Source organism: Eriocheir sinensis, chromosome 12 (assembly GCF_024679095.1).
Source record: "Eriocheir sinensis breed Jianghai 21 chromosome 12, ASM2467909v1, whole genome shotgun sequence".
Lineage (NCBI taxonomy): Eukaryota > Metazoa > Arthropoda > Malacostraca > Decapoda > Varunidae > Eriocheir > Eriocheir sinensis.
In genome coordinates this window covers 4,101,222-4,118,721 of record NC_066520.1, presented here as the reverse complement: position 1 = coordinate 4,118,721, position 17,500 = coordinate 4,101,222, and the positions used below count along the sequence as shown (strand labels likewise).

At 43.7% G+C, this 17,500-nt stretch overlaps 1 protein-coding gene across 1 annotated transcript in view; it reads left to right on the top strand.

Annotated features, from left to right (window-relative positions):
• The window catches only part of LOC126997239 (uncharacterized), a 231,959-nt gene that overhangs the window by 110,222 nt on the left and 104,237 nt on the right, over positions 1–17,500 (top strand). The window contains exon 5 of the mRNA XM_050858237.1: positions 16,567–16,670. Coding sequence (XP_050714194.1) covers positions 16,567–16,670 — 104 coding nt within the window. The remainder of the gene's footprint in view (positions 1–16,566; positions 16,671–17,500) is intronic.

Sequence of the window (17,500 nt, the reverse complement as noted above, 5' to 3'; positions counted from 1 at the left end):
CGTGAGATGCATAGCCCATACGAGGGCGGACAAGGCCACTGTATATGGATAACAACTGTTGGGGGGGGGGGGGGGGTTAAGAACTGGCGGAGACGATACAAAACGCCCAACCTCGAACAAACTGATTTAGAGAGAGCAGAGTAAGAGAGATATGTGAAGTTTCCAGTTAAGGTTTTGAGTTAAGGATAGACCGAGGATGTTTACTGTAGAAGAAGGTGACAGCTGAGTGTTGTCGAAGGATAAGGGACAGGAGTTTGGAAGATTGTGTCGAGTTGATAGGTGGAGAGATTGAGTTTTTGAGGCATTGAAGGACATAAGGTTTCTTCTCCCAAATCGGAAATAATAGCAAGGTCAGAGGTTAAGCGTTCTGCAGCCTCCCGTCTAGAGTCTTGTAATTCCTGTTTTGAGTGTCTTCTATTGAAAGAAGTTGAATAATGCAAGGTATAGTCGTCGGCGTATGAGTAGAGAGGACAGTTTGTTGTGGAATGGGGATCATTGATAAATACCAGGAAGAGACAGGAGAGTGAGAGACAGGACAGAGCCCTGCTGGTCTCCACTGTTGATAGGTTCAGGGGAAGAACAGTGACCGTCTACCACAGCAGAGACAGAACGGCCGGAAAGAAAACTGGAGATGAAGGTACAGAGAGAGGAATAAAATCCGTATGAGGATAGTTTAGAAAGTAATGAGTTGTGCCAGACTCTATGGAAAGCTTTCGATATGTCTAGCGCAACTGAGAAAGTCTCACCGAAACGGCTGAGAGAGGATGACCAAGAGTCAGTTAAAAAAGCAAAAAGATCAGCAGTAGAACGCCCCTTGCGGAACCCATACTGACGATCAGATAGAAGGTGAGAAGTGAATCTTTCTGTTAAGGATAGATGCAAAAGCTTTAGAAAGACAGGAAAGTAAGGCTATAGGACGGTAGTTTGAGGGACTGGAACTGGCACTCTTTTTAGGCACAGGTGTATGTAGGCGTACTTCCAGCAGGAAGGAAAGGTAGATGTTGACTGGCAGAGAAGAAAGAGTTTGACCAGGCAGGGTGTCACTATGGAAGCACAGTTTTTAACCCGAGAATGTCGGCAGACTCTTTTTAGGGCTTTCACGAGTCGTGGCTGTGGTACGGTGGACCCTAAAAAGGGCTCGCCATAAAACGCCTAATTCGAGCTAATTGTAGGCGGTGGTGGCATAGCGCAACCCACCATGAATGCCCTAGGAATGTGATGGGTGAGTGATCTTGAGGTGGGCTTTTTTGTCATAGGTGGTGATGTAAGGTCATGGCATACAGAGTTAGCTATCCATACAGTAATCACTTGTCAAATTCTCTATAGTACACAGCAAGCGACTCTCGGCTAGATGCCACGCGTCACGAGACTGTTTATTTTGTAACAAACACCACCCAAAAAGAATGGAGTTTGAGTAAAAGTAAATATTTTTAACGGCTTTATGGTTATGAAAGGAGTACTCTGATGTACGTTCCATGCTCTTTTCTTAGTCTCAAAATGCAGAGTAATTTTGTCGTTTCTCGGGCACTTCTCGGCTTTCCCATAGCCGAAGCCCACGGGTTAAGGACAATAGGAGGCACTCCATCAGGCCCATAAGCCTTCTGAGGGTTGTGGCCAGAGAGGGCATAGAAAACATAATTATTGAGTCTTAATAACATGTTTAGTGGAGTTAAAGGGGGGATGAGTAGGAGGAATATGCCCAGAATCGTCCAGAGTGGAGTTTTTAGCGAAAGTTTGAGAGAAGAGTTTAGCCTTAGAAATAGATGTGACGGCAGTGCTGCAGTCAGGATTAAGGAGAGGAGGGAAAGATGAAGAAGTGAAATTGGAGGATATATTTTTGGCTAGGTGCCAGAAGTCTCTGGAAGAATTAGAGAAAGCAAGGTTGTGGCATTTTCTATTGATAAAAGATATTTTTGGTTAATCGAATAATAGATTTGGCACAATTCCGGTTGGAAATGTAAAGATCATAATTAGCAGGAATGCGAAGGCTCTGATACCTTTTGTGAGTCGCCTCTCTATCTGATAGCACAAGAACAAGCGTGATAAATAACATGAGGGGTAGAGAAAGTACGTGGAATGTGTGCCTCGATTCCAGAGACAATCACTTTAGTGATGCGCTGGGCACACACAGAGGGGTCTCTTTCCTGGAAGGAGTAATCGATACACTGAAAATAAAAAAAAGTACATCCTCAGGTCGTCCCACCGAACTGAAGCAAAATGTCAGAAGCACAGCCTCTTTGGTGGGTTCAGAGGCTGTACAGAAGCGATGGGACAGAAAACAGAAATAAGGTTGTGATCACAAAGGAACACAAAGAAAGAACAAACAACAGCAGACCTGCTGGTCCTTACGAGGTTGTTTGTGACAAGCTACACTAACTATCTAACCAAAGGTGGAAGATGAAGGACAGCAAAGGCGAAGGCTCCTCCCCACCCCCCCATCCCTCCAGCCAAAGCTGGCAGGAAAGGAAAAAGAACCATGCAGCATGGAAAAACTGCATGGAATTTATGTAGGAAAGAGGAAAGAACTACCATTACTGCTACCACTAACCAGGCGATAAAAGCGGACAAGGACACCAGTATTCGAAAGAACTTAACGTTATTAGGACAATGAGTAATATCTTAGTTGCTGGTTGGATTCAAAACACTTGTCTAATCTATTCTTGAAGGCCGTAACTGTTGTACTATCAACGACATCACAAGGTAGAGAGTTCCAAACATTAACAACTCGATTGAAGAAGAAGTGTTTAGCTTCGTGCGACGAGAATCTTTTACCACTTATCTTCAAATTGTGATTTCTTCTTGTTCTATTTGATCGATCAATTGTAAAGTAATCTTCCGCATTAATATCACTGAATCCTTTGAACATTTTAAACACTTCTATTAGATCGCCTTGCATTCTTCGTTTTGATAGGCTGAATAAATTTACTTCTTTAAGCCTTTGTTCATATGACAAATTTCTCAACCTAGGAATCATCTTTGTTACTCTTCGTTGGACCCGTTCCAACTTTTCTATGTCTTTTCTGTAGTAGGGAGACCAAAACTGTACACAGTACTCCAGACGGGGTCGAACCAACGAATTATACAGTTTTAATAATACTTTTTCGGATTTATTATTAAAGACTCGTCCGATGAAGCCAACCAATTTGTTTGTAGTTTTAACTACCTCTGAACAATGCTGACCGGGCTTTAAATCGCTTGATATAGTGATTCCAAGATCCTTTTCTTTACTTACTGCAGAAAGTTGTTGGCCATTCATTACGTACCGAACGCGATTGTTATTTTTTCCGATGTGCAACACTTCACATTTGTCAACGTTAAATTTCATTTGCCATTGATTGGCCCAACGTGCAAGTCGATCTATATCTGATTGTAAAGCTTCTTCGTCGAGTGTCGCAGTTACTTTACTAGCAATTTTTGTGTCATCAGCAAATTTTGATACTTTGCAAGTGAGCCCATCATCGATATCATTAACATAAATTAAGAAGAGCATGGGGCCAAGCACTGATCCTTGAGGTACGCCGCTTTTGACATCGAGCCAATTAGATGTAACACCGTTTATAACTACTCTCTGTTTCCGCTCAGAGAGCCAGTCCGCAAGCCAATTGTGAACGTTTCCCGAGATACCGTGCGCCAGTAGTTTGCTGAGCAATCGTTGGTGGGGGACCTTATCAAATGCCTTTTGAAAATCCAGATATATGATATCTACTGATCTGCTTTCATCGAACACCTAAAAAATATAGTGAAAAAATCAAGTAAGTTAGTCAAACACGAACGTTTATTACGGAAGCCATGTTGCGAATTATTTATCATATTATTTTCTTCGAAGAATTTCACCATATTGTCGCGAATGATAGTCTCCATTAACTTACAAACAATAGATGTCAGGCTAATTGGTCGATAGTTTCCTGGATCAGACTTGTCCCCTTTTTGAAAATTGGTGTGACATTTGCAAGTTTCCAATCCGACGGAACTTTTCCAGCTGTTAAAGATTTATTGAATATGATGGAGAGCGGTTTACAAATTTGATGTTTGATTTCTTTTAAGACCCTAGGGGTAATTTTGTCTGGACCAGGAGCTTTGCTTACTTTAATATTTTCAATTGTGCGTAAAATGTCACTTTCTACGATGAGCACACCACTTAACATCTTTTCGGCCCTTCTAACCTCCGGCGGTTGAGGTGATAAACAATCTTCGTCGGTAAATACGGATGCGAAAAAGAAATCGGAGGAGCCCAACTGAGAGAACAGTTTGATAGAGTAACCCGAAAAGTTAGAGATAAGGAAGAGGTCTAGAATGTTGAGCGTGTCTCCAAGGCGGTCGGGAACGCGTGAAGGGTGCTGAACCAACTTCTGTAGATCATTGATGAGAGCAAAGTTGTAGGCTTGTTCACCAGGCTGATCAGTGAAAGAAAATGGAAGCTGGAGGTGAACATTGAAATCTCCTAGGATGGATATTTCAGCGAAGGGAGAGTGGGTCAGGATGTGCTCCACTTTAAGAGTTCAAATAGTCAAAGCATTTTACATAGTTGGTAGAGTTAGGTGAGAGATACACAGCACAGATGTACTTAGTAGCAGAGTGACAATGAAGTCTTAGCCAGATGGTGGAAAATTCAAAAGAGTCAAGGTCGTGGGCACGAGAGCAAGTGATGTCGTTGCGCACGTAGGCGTAACATCCAGCTTTGGATTGAAATTTAGGATATAGTGGGAGAGAATAGAGATTGCTATCAGTAGCCGACGAGACCTGTCTTTTGGTGAGGAAGAGAAGGTGAGGTTTAGAGGAGGAGAGATGGTGCTTCCAAGAATGGAAATTGGAACGAAGACCGCGAATGTTGCAGTAATTGATAAGAAAGAGGTCTGGGGACTTATCAAGACACCTCACAAGCCGGCAGCCAATATGGGAGTCCTCCCTGGAGGAATTTGTGGTATCCCCCCCCACCCCCCCACCCCGGCAGGGACTCCGAGGTAATGCTTATGAACGCCATTTTGAATTTGTAAAATTTGGGGAAATGATGTGTATGTTGTGTGGGGTGCAAAGTAAGAGGATTTATATTTAGAGAGGATGGTGAACCACTCTCTGGTGTTGATGAGAGAATAGGGAAACGGAAATCGAGGACAAGGGAAGGGTCTTTGGTGGGCTTGCACCACCCTCCTCGCTTCCCATATATACCTCGCCCGTTTCGGTAGGTGTCTTCCTACTTACTCCCCTACAATACAATACAATCGTAAGGCTACCAGACATATAAGAAGGAAATATCCTGCTTCTCCGGCTGCCACTCACATCAGGAACCTATAAATTCAAAATCAGAGAAAACAGGAAAGGCATGAAAAGAGGAAACAATTACAATGCACGTGCTTATGGATCCTGGCAATTCTGCCTTCAGCCGAACCACGCAAGCCTTCCACCGCGGAGGAAGTAGCTCTCAACTAACCATCTCTGAAATAAATAAGTTAACTAGACAGCAAACCACACCTCTGAAGCTCCTGCAAATTATAAGAGTGAACATTAAAGTGAGCGCTGACATGGAACTGCAAAGAAAAGGCAGTGGCAGTGGCTGTGACGCCATCTCTGGCCATTCCCAACAGGAACCATACGGGCGGAAGGGAACCTTAATCATCCTGATCCGCAAGGAGAGGAACAAATGTTGCCATAGTGGCAAACCATGAGAAACGTGTACTGCATTAAGAGGAATGATGCCCAATGTGTGCTTCAGCCTTACCAGCATTATACGCTTGTCAGCCAGAGTACCCCAACAACAGAACACTGTAGTTATAGCTTTATATACTCTTTTGAAACGAGCATCATTACTCTGGCCTGACCAGTAGTAGGAAACCTCCCCCCCCATACACACACACAACTTATATCTTTATTGAAACGTTTCCTCGTCTCATTCAGCCCCACTATGTCCACTCTCAATCTTCTGAATTCAGCTTATAGATGGGATAGTTGCTGATCCTCTGAGAGGGTCAGGAAAAGTCAGAATGTTCCAGGCACCCAAACTCACCGCCCGCCGGAAGTTGACTCAGGGCCTGGCTCGGCGAGCTTGTATCTAATCTGCATTACCCGGCGGCCCCCTGGAAAAAAAATATAGAAACTGTGTGTGTTCGCCATGCTTACACAACGCATCTTTAGCAACCAATGTTGTGGAAAAATTGAATGAATTTAAGCAAGAATTACTAAAGAAAAGTTGAATCTCGGGTATCTAGAGTTTAGGTACTTTAGGAGATGAGTGAAGTGGCCGGTGTGATTTGCGCTGAGCAGGCAGAGTCGGGTCGCGTCAGCTTTGCTGACGTAGCCAGACGTAAGAAGAAGAAGAATCTTCTCGTTATCAAGGCCTCTAATCAAGATAAAAAGGCTAATTAGATGAAAAATGAAGTTTCTCAGGCATTACAATGCATTCAGATTACCGATTCAAGATTCATGAATGGAGGTAACATTGTTATGAACTTGATGATGAGAATATAAGGAATGAAGCAGCTCAGAAATTCGATAATGTTGAGCAAGTTAGCACAAAAAGTGTGGGAGAATTAAGGAAAAGATCGTGATCTGCAATATGCATAAGGAGGAGACCGGGGATAAGATAACTGAGACACTGTTAAACAGGAATGAGTTTCAACACTCGATTCCTGGAGTTGAGGGGAAAATTGATAAGATTTTTAGTTGATAGGTGGTCTTCTGGACAGGATGTGGGTAGTTTTAAGCCACTCGGCGACGGCTAAAAAATCCCAGCTTGGTGGCCCCGGGCGGGGATTGAACTCGCGTCGTCCTGAACGCGGCGCCGTCACGCTGTCGACTCAGCCATCGCCTCCCCATAGCTGTTAAATTTGGTGTTAAATGTTTACTGAGTTGGAAATAATCGTTAGATATTGAATTGTGATACAATAAAAATATCAGATAAATGGAAAATGAAACAATCGATACATGTGATACTATAAAAAGGAAAGATATGGAGATAAGTACGAACCTAAACATGGCCAAGTGACAATGATGACACCAAGTTTATTAAAAAGACATCAGTAGGCTATTCATAAAAGCAACCAAGACTCACTCACTATGACGTTGCGAATAAGTGCATTGAGGATTATTATTGAGGCTAACATCGTAATTGTTGACGGCCCTGTGGAGCGCTGCGCTAGCAGCGGAAATCTCATCAACGGTAAACGGTAAACGATAAAAGCGGGTGGGTGTTTTTGGTGAGGAGGGGAGTTCTCCTGTCCCGACAAGACCTTTAGAAAGTATAATGTGTCATAAAAATGACTCCAAAAAGTTCACTCTCCCACACCCACACCCACACGGGAACTCTGCAAAGGGAGACTGGTCGTGGAGGTCATAGGCTCAACAGCCTCAGGGGTGGCAGGTGAATATACGCAGTCAGCACCTGACAGTGCTAGCCGTTTGGCTCGTGGTCACGCTGAATAGCTTAATGACCTCTCCTATAGCTGAGGAGAGTGATGGGGTGATGTGGCAGGAGCGCGGCTCAGGGGAGCCGTGCCTAAAGGGTCAAGTTAGATTCGATAGACTATAGTTAGGAGAGACCGCCCGTCAAGGCTGGAATAATGAACCAAAGAAGCGTGTTGCTAGCCGAACCAGATGACTACAATATCGCTCAGTCTTCAGGACTCCCGTCTCCCAACCTTACTGAGACGCCACACACGGCGAACATGTGGGAAGACTAGAGATAAGGACGTACCAACTAGTCCTCATGGTTTGATTCACTAATGGAAAGAATTATGCAGGAAGAGGGAAAGAAAAAACAACAGCTCAGGAGTAGTTAAAAATGGCAATATCGCCCGGGGGTAGCCATTTAATGGGACGGGGTTAACCCTAGTAAGGGCGTGCCGCAACATTGGCCACTATACTCGCATTGTATATCGGTTATTGGAAAGGGGTTTATTTCTATATTTATTTGTCCTCTAATTATAATCAATAAACACACCAAGTTTCAAGTAAACACTGGAAAATTCCAGGTGTCCGACAACGCCACCCCATAATGAATACCTCGCAATAATTATTAGTAGATATTGAAATAATTACATGACTGTTATAGTGCATTATCAATATGTGTTCATCAGTAACATATATGAAAATAATCCAAATCAGGAAAGAAAGAATGACCGATACAGGGCTTCCCAAACTTTGAAGAGCCATTACCCGCAAAGGTGGTTTATCAAATAAAAATATTCACAAAAAAATCCAAAATAAAAGACACTTAATTAAAACTTGGTGTGGTTATTGATAATGAAAGGACAAATAAATATAGAGACGATTTAAAAAAAAATTATTATATACATATAAGGAGGAAGCAACTGTGCAAAATCGGCATATTAGCGTGGCGTCAGACATGCTACGTCATGCACTCAGGAGTCAGGACAGTTCAGGACACATGGCTTTTTTGTCTTTATTTTTCTCCTTTTCTCTTTAACAGCATCACTTGCCGTAGAAGAAGAAAAAAAAAAAAAACAGTAGTAGTGATAGATGTAGTAGTAGTAGTCATAGTTGTTGTAGTAGTAGTAGTAGTAGTAGTAGTAGTAGTAGTAGTCATAGTTGTAGTAGTAGTAGTAGTAGTAGTAGTAGTAGTAGTAGTAGTAGTAGTAGTAGAAGTAGTAGTAGTAGTAGCAGTAGTAGCATAAGTAGTAGTAATAGTAGTAGTAGTAGTAGTAGTAGTAATAGTAGTAGTAGTAGTAGTGTAGTAGTAGCGTAGGGAGAGGACGTGCTGTGATTAGCTCCTTTGTTTTGTGTCAGAAGTTAGGTCCTATAGCCGATACCGCCTTGGATTGTATACCTTCGTAAGCGTGAACGTGCAGTGAACGTAACGAAATATAGTGCAATCTGGTGCCATTGACGATGCAGGTGTTAATTACGAATTACTGCTTTTTAAGAGAGGCCGTGTGCTGGCCGGCAGTTTGAAAAACACTGGTGTAATGATACATATTGGGTCAGTGGTTACGGAAGAAGGCCCACGTCCCCTCGGTGCTTGTGAGCGACGCTCGACTCTGTGGCGGACGGCCGGAAGGTGGAAAATTGGAAGGCAGAGATGAGGGAAAGAGGGAGGGAAAGAGGGAGAGAGGGGAAAGGAGGGAAAGAAAGAGAGAAAAGAAGAGGGGGAGAGAGTGGTAGAGGAGAAGGGGGAGGGGGAGTGAGAGTAGAGAGGGGAGAGAGAGAGGGAGAGAGAAGAGAGAGCAAGTTATAGTTTTTCCATGTACATCATCCAATATATTTTCTCAGTATGTCAAATAGATTAAATATCAGTGATTTATAGGGGAGTGGTGAGTTCTGGCAGGCGTGTCGGGATGGACGGAGGTGGGTCAGTTTTCAAGACCAAGGGCAAACAGTAAACAGCCCCTAACCCCCCACCCCCCACCCCACCCCCCTAACGCTACCCACGCACATCCCCTCACTTCCCGTGTCCCTGCTAACCCCGCCCCGCTGCCCAGTAACTTCCCACCCCCGCCCGAGGGCCTTAAAACACAGAGTATCTGACTCGGCGAACTGCTGATAATGATATCACTACTACTACTACTACTCAACTCAAATGTGTAGGGTCAGGTGCATTAGTAAGATTGTAAAGTGTTGGCGAGGAGCAATGGTAGTGGAAAAATAAACAATCATTCTAGTATTACCGTAAAGGCAGAGTAAGCATATGTAAGTATATGGGGGGAGACAAGAGTCAAAGTGGGGTCTGCTACTATTGCTCTATTCATTACCATAAATAGCAACTAAGATACACCAGCATGCATAATGGCACCGAAATGGAGCCCCCTCAATGTTGCGTTAGTTCGTCTCGAAATCAAAACTGTGTTCAGTGCTCGTGCGTAAGACGAGGCCAACCCTGTGTGAACTGTAAGAGAGGTGGAGATTGTCGAAACCCAAACCCTCAACGGCAGGATGTGGAAAATGGTGAGCAACCACAAGTGGTGCTGGGTGGACAGGCCAATGAAGGCGCTGGAGATAATCAGGTGGAGGGGGGTGCAGGTGGCGAGAGACAAGGGCAGGGTGACCAGGGTGAGGACGCCTCGCGCGAGCTCCGCTTCTGGCAGAGGTGGACACTCGAGGAAACAGAGGAGTGGGTGCGAGACGCTTACAATCATGTAGTAACGTTTTCTCCCAATAACGTATTTGAGGCCCCGAGATGTAACGCCACCAAAACCTTGATAGAGGAGAAAACCTACCTCATTAGAGCGTACAACAACTCCACGCAAATCGCCCCCTACGCTTTAAAGATTCTGGCCATACTACCGCACCTCATATGCCAACGGACTCACAAAAAGTCGAAACAATCTGAGGACGTGAAGGCGGTACAAAGAAGAATGGAGCTGTGGAGGAAAGGGGACGTCCGGAAGCTACTTGACGAGGCTAAAACACTGCAGGAGAGACTAGGCAAACGTAACATTCGCAAGGACAGTAACGACAGGGCTAGAAACTTTGCTGACAAGATGAGACAAGGCAAAGTGGCCATGGCAACTAGATCACTGTCAATAGAAGATGAGGCAGCGGGAGTCCTTCCCATAACGGAAGAAACACGCCAGATCATTAAGGACAAGCATCCAGATGCTAGACCTGCACACCCAGAAATGAAGTTCCTCGGGGACTACACCCCACCGCATCGAGTTGTCTTCGACCATATCATTGGTGACGTGATCTGGAAACACGCCCTTCACACGCAGGGAGCGGCTGGACCATCAGGCTTGGATGCCAAGGGGTGGAAACACCTCCTCAGTAAGAACATCTTTGGTAATCCAGCTGTGGATCTTCGCGACGCAATAGCCGCCCTAGCAAGAAAATTGGCGTCAGAGAATTGCCAACACCTCGAGCCTTTGGTGGCCTACCGGCTCATCCCGCTTGATAAAAAAACAGGCTGTCGCCTCATCGGGATGGGGGAGGTGCTCAGGAGGATCATAGGCAAGGCTGTCATGGAGGTGGTGAAGGACGACGTGAGGAAGGCGGTGGGAAACCTCCAAGTGTGTGCGGGTCAGCAGGCTGGGTGTGAAGCTGCCATTCACGCCGTCAGGAAAATGTTCGAAGACCCAGAATGCGAGGCGGTGCCGATGGTGGACGCTGCAAATGCATTCAACAACATCAATAGGGAAACAGCACTGCACAACATCAAAATCAAGTGCCCTATATTCGCCCAATATATTGAAAATACATACAAGGAACCTGCCAGACTGTTCATCAGCAGTCATAATGACCAACGACTTGAAGACCCGGTGGCCATACAATCCTCAGAGGGCACCACCCAGGGGGACCCAGTGGCCATGGCAATGTTTGCCCTGGGAATGATGAAGCTGTAGGACACCATCCGCCATGAAAACACCAACGTCAAACAGGTGGCATATGCGGATGACCTCACCGGGGTAGGAAAGTCTGCAGACCTCAGGAAATGGTGGGACCTCGTCAATGACCACGGCCCTAAAATAGGGTACCGTCCCAACGCCACGAAGTCTGTGGTGATTGTAAAACCAGAGGCATACGATCGGGCCAAAACAGCATTCCAGGGCAGTAACGTGGAACTGTCCGTGACTGGCGAAAGACACCTCGGGGCAGTCATTGGAACAGCTGAATACAGAACCGAATATGTGAAAACAGCTGTAAAGCGCTGGGAGTCCAAACTGCAGAGGCTGAGCGAGATCGCCAAAACAGAACCGCAGGCACCCTACGCAGCATTTACGTACTGTGTCAAGCATAAATGGAACTACCTCATGAGGACAGTTCCTGATGTTGCTCCGTTACTAAAACCTCTGGAAGATGCTATCAGAAACACCTTCATACCGGCGATAGCAAATGGGAGATGTCCCAGTGACCAGGAGAGAAGGTTGCTGGAGTTGCCGCCAAGAATGGGTGGGCTCGGCATCACCAACCCGCAAAATCTGGCTGAGTCTGAACTCGGGAACTCAATCCGAATCACAGCCTCCTTGACCGGATATATTACCAATCAAAATAAAAGGGGAGAAGACAACCCTCAAGATATTAGGTCACTAAGGAATGAAATCTCCATAAACAGAGAAGAAAAACAGAGAGACACTCTGAGTGACCTAATGAGAGAACTCCCAGAGGACACAAGGAGGAGGACAGATATTGCACAGGAAGTGGGCGCTTCAAACTGGCTAACCACACTACCTATCAGGGCAAAAGGCTTCAACTTAAACAAAAAAGAATTCACTGATGCCCTTGCCCTCAGGTATGGCTGGCCAGTGGATGGGCTCCCAAACATGTGTAACTGTGGCTCACCCTTCAACCAAAATCATGCCATGACATGCAAGAGAGGAGGTTTCGTCTGCATGAGACATGATGAAGTAAGAGACGTAACAGCAAAAATGTTGAAAGAAGTCTGCCACGACGTGACTGTGGAACCCATGCTGCTCCCTCTGCAAGGCGAACACCTCGCCAGACGCACCGCTAATGTTTCGAACGAAGCACAAAGCACGAGTCCAAAACCCAGAGGGTTTTTGACTCGTGGACAAGGGGCATGTTTTGACATAAGGATCTTTGGTCCCATGGCCCATTGCCACAGAGACCTGACCTTTGATGCAGCCCACAGAAGAAACGAACAAGAGGAGAACAGAGCATATGAAGAAAGAATACAGAATGTGGACCAGGGCTCCTTCACCCCGGTAGTATTCACGACGTCAGGAGGGATGGGACCAAGGGCGCAGAGCTTCTACGCAAGACTCGCCGAAACATTGGCGGATAAGAAACAGCAGCCAAGAAGCAGCGTGGTCGCCTGGATGAGGTGCAGGCTGTCCTTCTCCCTCCTGAGGTCAGCCTTGGTCTGCGTGAGAGGAACCAGGTCACCTTCACCCAAAACCACCCGCATTGCCGACCTGGACTTTGAGGCGACGGTGGTTGATAGTCGTATCAACCACAAGCTCTGTTAGCTTAAAAATAATATGTTTATTAGGGTTTGTAATATTAAATAAAGATGGTTGTCGGCCACAGTCATGCATTGGCGGGGTGGGGCCAATGAATTGCTTTGTGAAAGGATATGAGAGAATATACCGCTCACAACGCAACTCTAGTAGATGGAGGCCCGTTAAATAAAAAAAGTAGTAGTAGTAGTACCAGTAGTAGTAGTAGTAGTAGTAGCAGTAATAGTAGTTTAAAGTAGTAGTAGTAGTAGTAGTAGTAGTAGCAGTAGTAGTAGTAGTAGCAGTAGTAGTAGTAGTAGTAGTAGTAGTAGTAGTAGTAGTTTAAAGTAGTAGCAGTAGTAGTAGTACCGTAGTATTTTTTTTTTTAAACAAAAGAGCCGGTTCAAGGGTAATAAACATTTTATATATATATATATATATATATATATATATATATATATATATATATATATATATATATATATATATATATATATATATATATATATAAGCCCGCTGCTCGCCGCCCCCACAACAGAAAATAGATAAGAGTAGCCAAAAGTGAGGTCAATTTTGGATGGAAAGGTGTCCTGATACACTCTTCTTGAAAGAGCACAAGTCATAGGCAGGAGAAAATACAGACGAAGGAAGGCAGTTCCAGAGTTTACCAGTGTAAGGGATGAAAGAGTGAAGATGCTGGTTAACTCTTGCATGAGGGGTTTGGCCAGTATAGGAATGGGCTGGAGTGGACAGTCGAGTGCAGCGGGGCCGCGGGAGGAGGGTAGGCATGCAGTTAGCAAGCTCAGAAGCGCAGTTAGCGTGAAAATATCGATAGAAGATAGAAAGAGAAGCAACATGGCGGCGGAATTAAAGAGATAGAAGACTATCAGTAAGAGGAGGAGAATTGATGAGACGAAGAGCCTTAGACTCCACTCTGTTCAGGAGAGCTATATGAGTGGAGACCCCCCCACCACGCACACACACACACATGAGATGCATACTCCATACGAGGACGGACAAGGCCCTTTTAAATGGATAGCAACTGTGCGGGGGAGAAGAACTGGCGGAGACGGTACAGAACGCCCAGCCTCGAGGAAGCTGATTTAATAAGAGAATAGATATGATGTTTCCTGTTCAGATTTTGAGTTAAGGTGGGGTTGTAAATGGTCGGCCTGAAAAAAAAAAAAGTTATTTTTGGCTTATAAAATTCTGTAATTTTTTCTTTCTTTTAATATATGAATGAATCTGCTGAAAAATAATACAGTGGTATGCAACATGCAATGCAACGTGCTGCAATGAGTTTCCGCGCGGCGCTACGGGCTACAATCCATGTTTTCTCCCATTTTTTATTACAGGATTTTTTTTCCTTGGTCTGTCATGAAACTCTAAGGGTCTCTCTCATCACTGGCTTAAAAAAATGGTAAATTTTAGCACTCACTATTATATTTTTATATTTATCCATAACAATATTTTTTTTTATAAATCCAACAAAATACTCTATGAATCCGCCTTAAATGTCTTTTTTCATTATATTTTATTGATTTTACACAGTAGAACACTGGTTTTTACTTTGAAATATGGCGAAATATGGTAAAATTCGAGTACATGGATTTATGACCCTGTAAAAATGATGTAACCTTGGGTAAACAAAGCAACCTGTTTACACAATCAATGTAATTAAGTAACGGAAATCATGTTTGCTTTTTTCTTCATATCCTGATGTATATACCCTGTGGATATCAAGTCCCTAGGTGGAATAGGTAAAATTCAAAAAAATATTTAAACTTCATCGCTTGATATCTCAAACCCATGATTTTGCACTTTAAAAACTATCTCCTCCTTTGCACTTCTTGTTATACACATATCTTCCACTGCAGCTTATGAACGTTTGTGTAAGGAATAAAGGCTACTCTCGAAACTATTGTTTGAAGTTGATTTTGATTTTTGAGAAATATTTATATGTCAAATTGTTTTGTATTGTTTCATCGAAGAGAGTAGCCTTTAATCTCCTATCCTTCCTGATGAAAATGCTTTTTAAGTGAAAACATCGGCCCATAAATAAGGGAAAAGATACACTTAGAACTTAAGGAATTTAACATGAAATTTGAGATTTTACAACCCCCCCTTAAGGATAGACCGAGGATATTTAGTATTGAAGACGGTGATAGCTGAGTGTTGTCAAAGAATAGGGGATAGTTGTTTGGAAGATTGTGTCAAGTGGATAGGTGGATGTGTTTTTGAGGCGTTGAAGGACACCAGGTTCTTCTTGCCCCAATCGGAAATAATAGTAAGGTCTGAGGCTAAGAGTTCTGCTGCTTCCAGCCTGGAATCGTTTAGTTCCTGTTAGGTGGGTCTTCTATTAAAAAAAAAGTTGAGTAATGCAGAGTGGAGTCATCGGCGTAAGAATGGATAGGACAGTTCGTTTTGGAAAGAAGATCATCGATGAACAACAGAAAGAGAGTGGGAGATAGGATAGAACCCTGCGGGACACCACTGTTAATAGGTTTAGGGCAGTGTTTCTTAAAGTGTGGTCCGCGGACCCCCAGGGGTCCGTGGAATGTTCCAAGGGGTCCGCAGGATAATTTTTAATATCGATTTCAGTCAAATTTTCGGCCAAAACGTCATAAATTCCTATTATTGTAGCACCAAATCCTGATGGCTTTTTACAGTGGCTAAGTCACATTGGGATGGAAGTAATTTAATATAATAATATTATAATAATAAAGGGTCCGCTACATGAGTAATTTTAATAAAAGGGGTCCGCTGCACAAAAAAGTTTAAGAAACACTGGTTTAGGGGAAGAACAGTGACCGTCTACCACAGCAGAAATAGAACGGTCAGAAAGGAGACTGGAGATAAAGGTACAGAGAGAAGGATAGAAACCATAGGAGGGTAGTTTGGAAAGCAAATATTTGTGCCAGACCCTATGACAGGCTTTTGATATGTCCAGCGCAATAGCAGAGGTCTCACCGAAACGGCTAAGAGAGGATGACCAAGAGTTAGTTAGGAAGGCAACGAGATCACCAGTAGAACGCCCCTTGCGGAACGCATACTGGCGATCAGATAGAATGTTAGAAGTGGAAAGGTGCTTTTGAATCTTCCGGTTAAGAATTGATTCGAAAGCTTTAGATAGACAAGAAAGTAAAGCTATAGGACGGTAGTTTGAGGGATTGGAACGGTCACCCTTCTTAGGCACAGGCTATTTGAAGGCATACTTCCAGCAGGAAGGAAAGGTAGGTGTTGACAGGCAGAGGCGAAAGAGTTTGACCAGGCAGGGTGTCAGCACGGAAGCACAGTTTTTAAGGACAATAGGAGGAGCTCCATCAGGTCCATAAGCCTTCTGAGGATTGAGGCCAGAGAGGGCATAGAAAACATCATTCCTAAAAATCTTAATAACACGCATAAAGGAGTCAGAGGGGGGATGAGTAGTAGTAGTAGTATAAGTAGCAGTAGTATAAGTAGTAGTAGTAGTAGTAGTAGTAATATAAAGTAGTAGTAGTGGTAGTAGTAGTAGTAGTTGTTGTAGTAGTAGTAGTAGTAGTAGTAGTAGTAGTAATAGTAATAGTAGTAGTAGTTGTCGTTGTATCAGAATTAGCTAAAGTAATGTTACCATCACTGAATATTATCAACAGAACCAACCACAAAACATAAGAACTGGGAATAGGAGTTATCAGATATATAGGTAACAGCAGCAGTATTATCCGTTTTTACTTTTACCTTTCAGTGGAAGTCTACGAGGGCCCAGAAAACCCGATAAGCGTGAGGAGGAAGTACAGCATCACCTTCCAATGCCAATTTCACCTGAAGATGTATCCCTTTGATGAGCAGGTAAGAATGTTTGTGTGTGTGTGTGTGTGTGTGTGTGTTTGTGTGTGTGTACGAGAGAGAGAGAGAGAGAGAGAGAGAGAGACATGGACTCGGCCGACAGCAGTGCAGATTGGACATAAAGGGCATTTATATGTTCAGTAGGCTTATGTATGCTCCATGTGAATTGCATATTACTCTAATAGTTATATAAGTAGTAGGGTAGCCATTCAGAGGGTCGGTTTTCAGATAGGATGTATGCTGTATATCCTTTAACCGCTAAATCCCCTAGAAAATGCTCAAGGTGTAGTACAAGTGAAATAAGTGAGAGAGAGAGAGAGAGAGAGAGAGAGAGAGAGAGAGAGAGAGAGAGAGAGAGAGAGAGAGAGAGAGAGAGAGAACGGTGTGCCGGTATGTTATTTTTATTCATTTAATATTTTTTTACGTGCTGCCTGTTGCGCCGGTAGGCTCTTATGAGGGACCTCTTGGACGGCCCCAGCCCGATAGTGGCATAGGAAAAATTTATTTACAGTGGCTGCCGTGATATATGCTTCTCCCCGGTGCTACTCTTGACACAAGTCACTGAAGTTAGGGTTAATTGAAGATCTGGACAGCATGTAGGTAATCTTCCGCCACTCAGCGATGATGACTGGTGGGTAGTACGTGTGTGTGTGTGTGTGTGTGTGTGTGTGTGTGTAATAAAAATAATACCAATAATAATAATAATAATAATAATAATAATAATAATAATAATAATAATAATAATAATAACAATAATAAAAAAAATATTTATAAAGTTCTGGCACCCGTTAGACTGATGATAAAATAAATCTTGGTGCTAATACTAAGGGAGG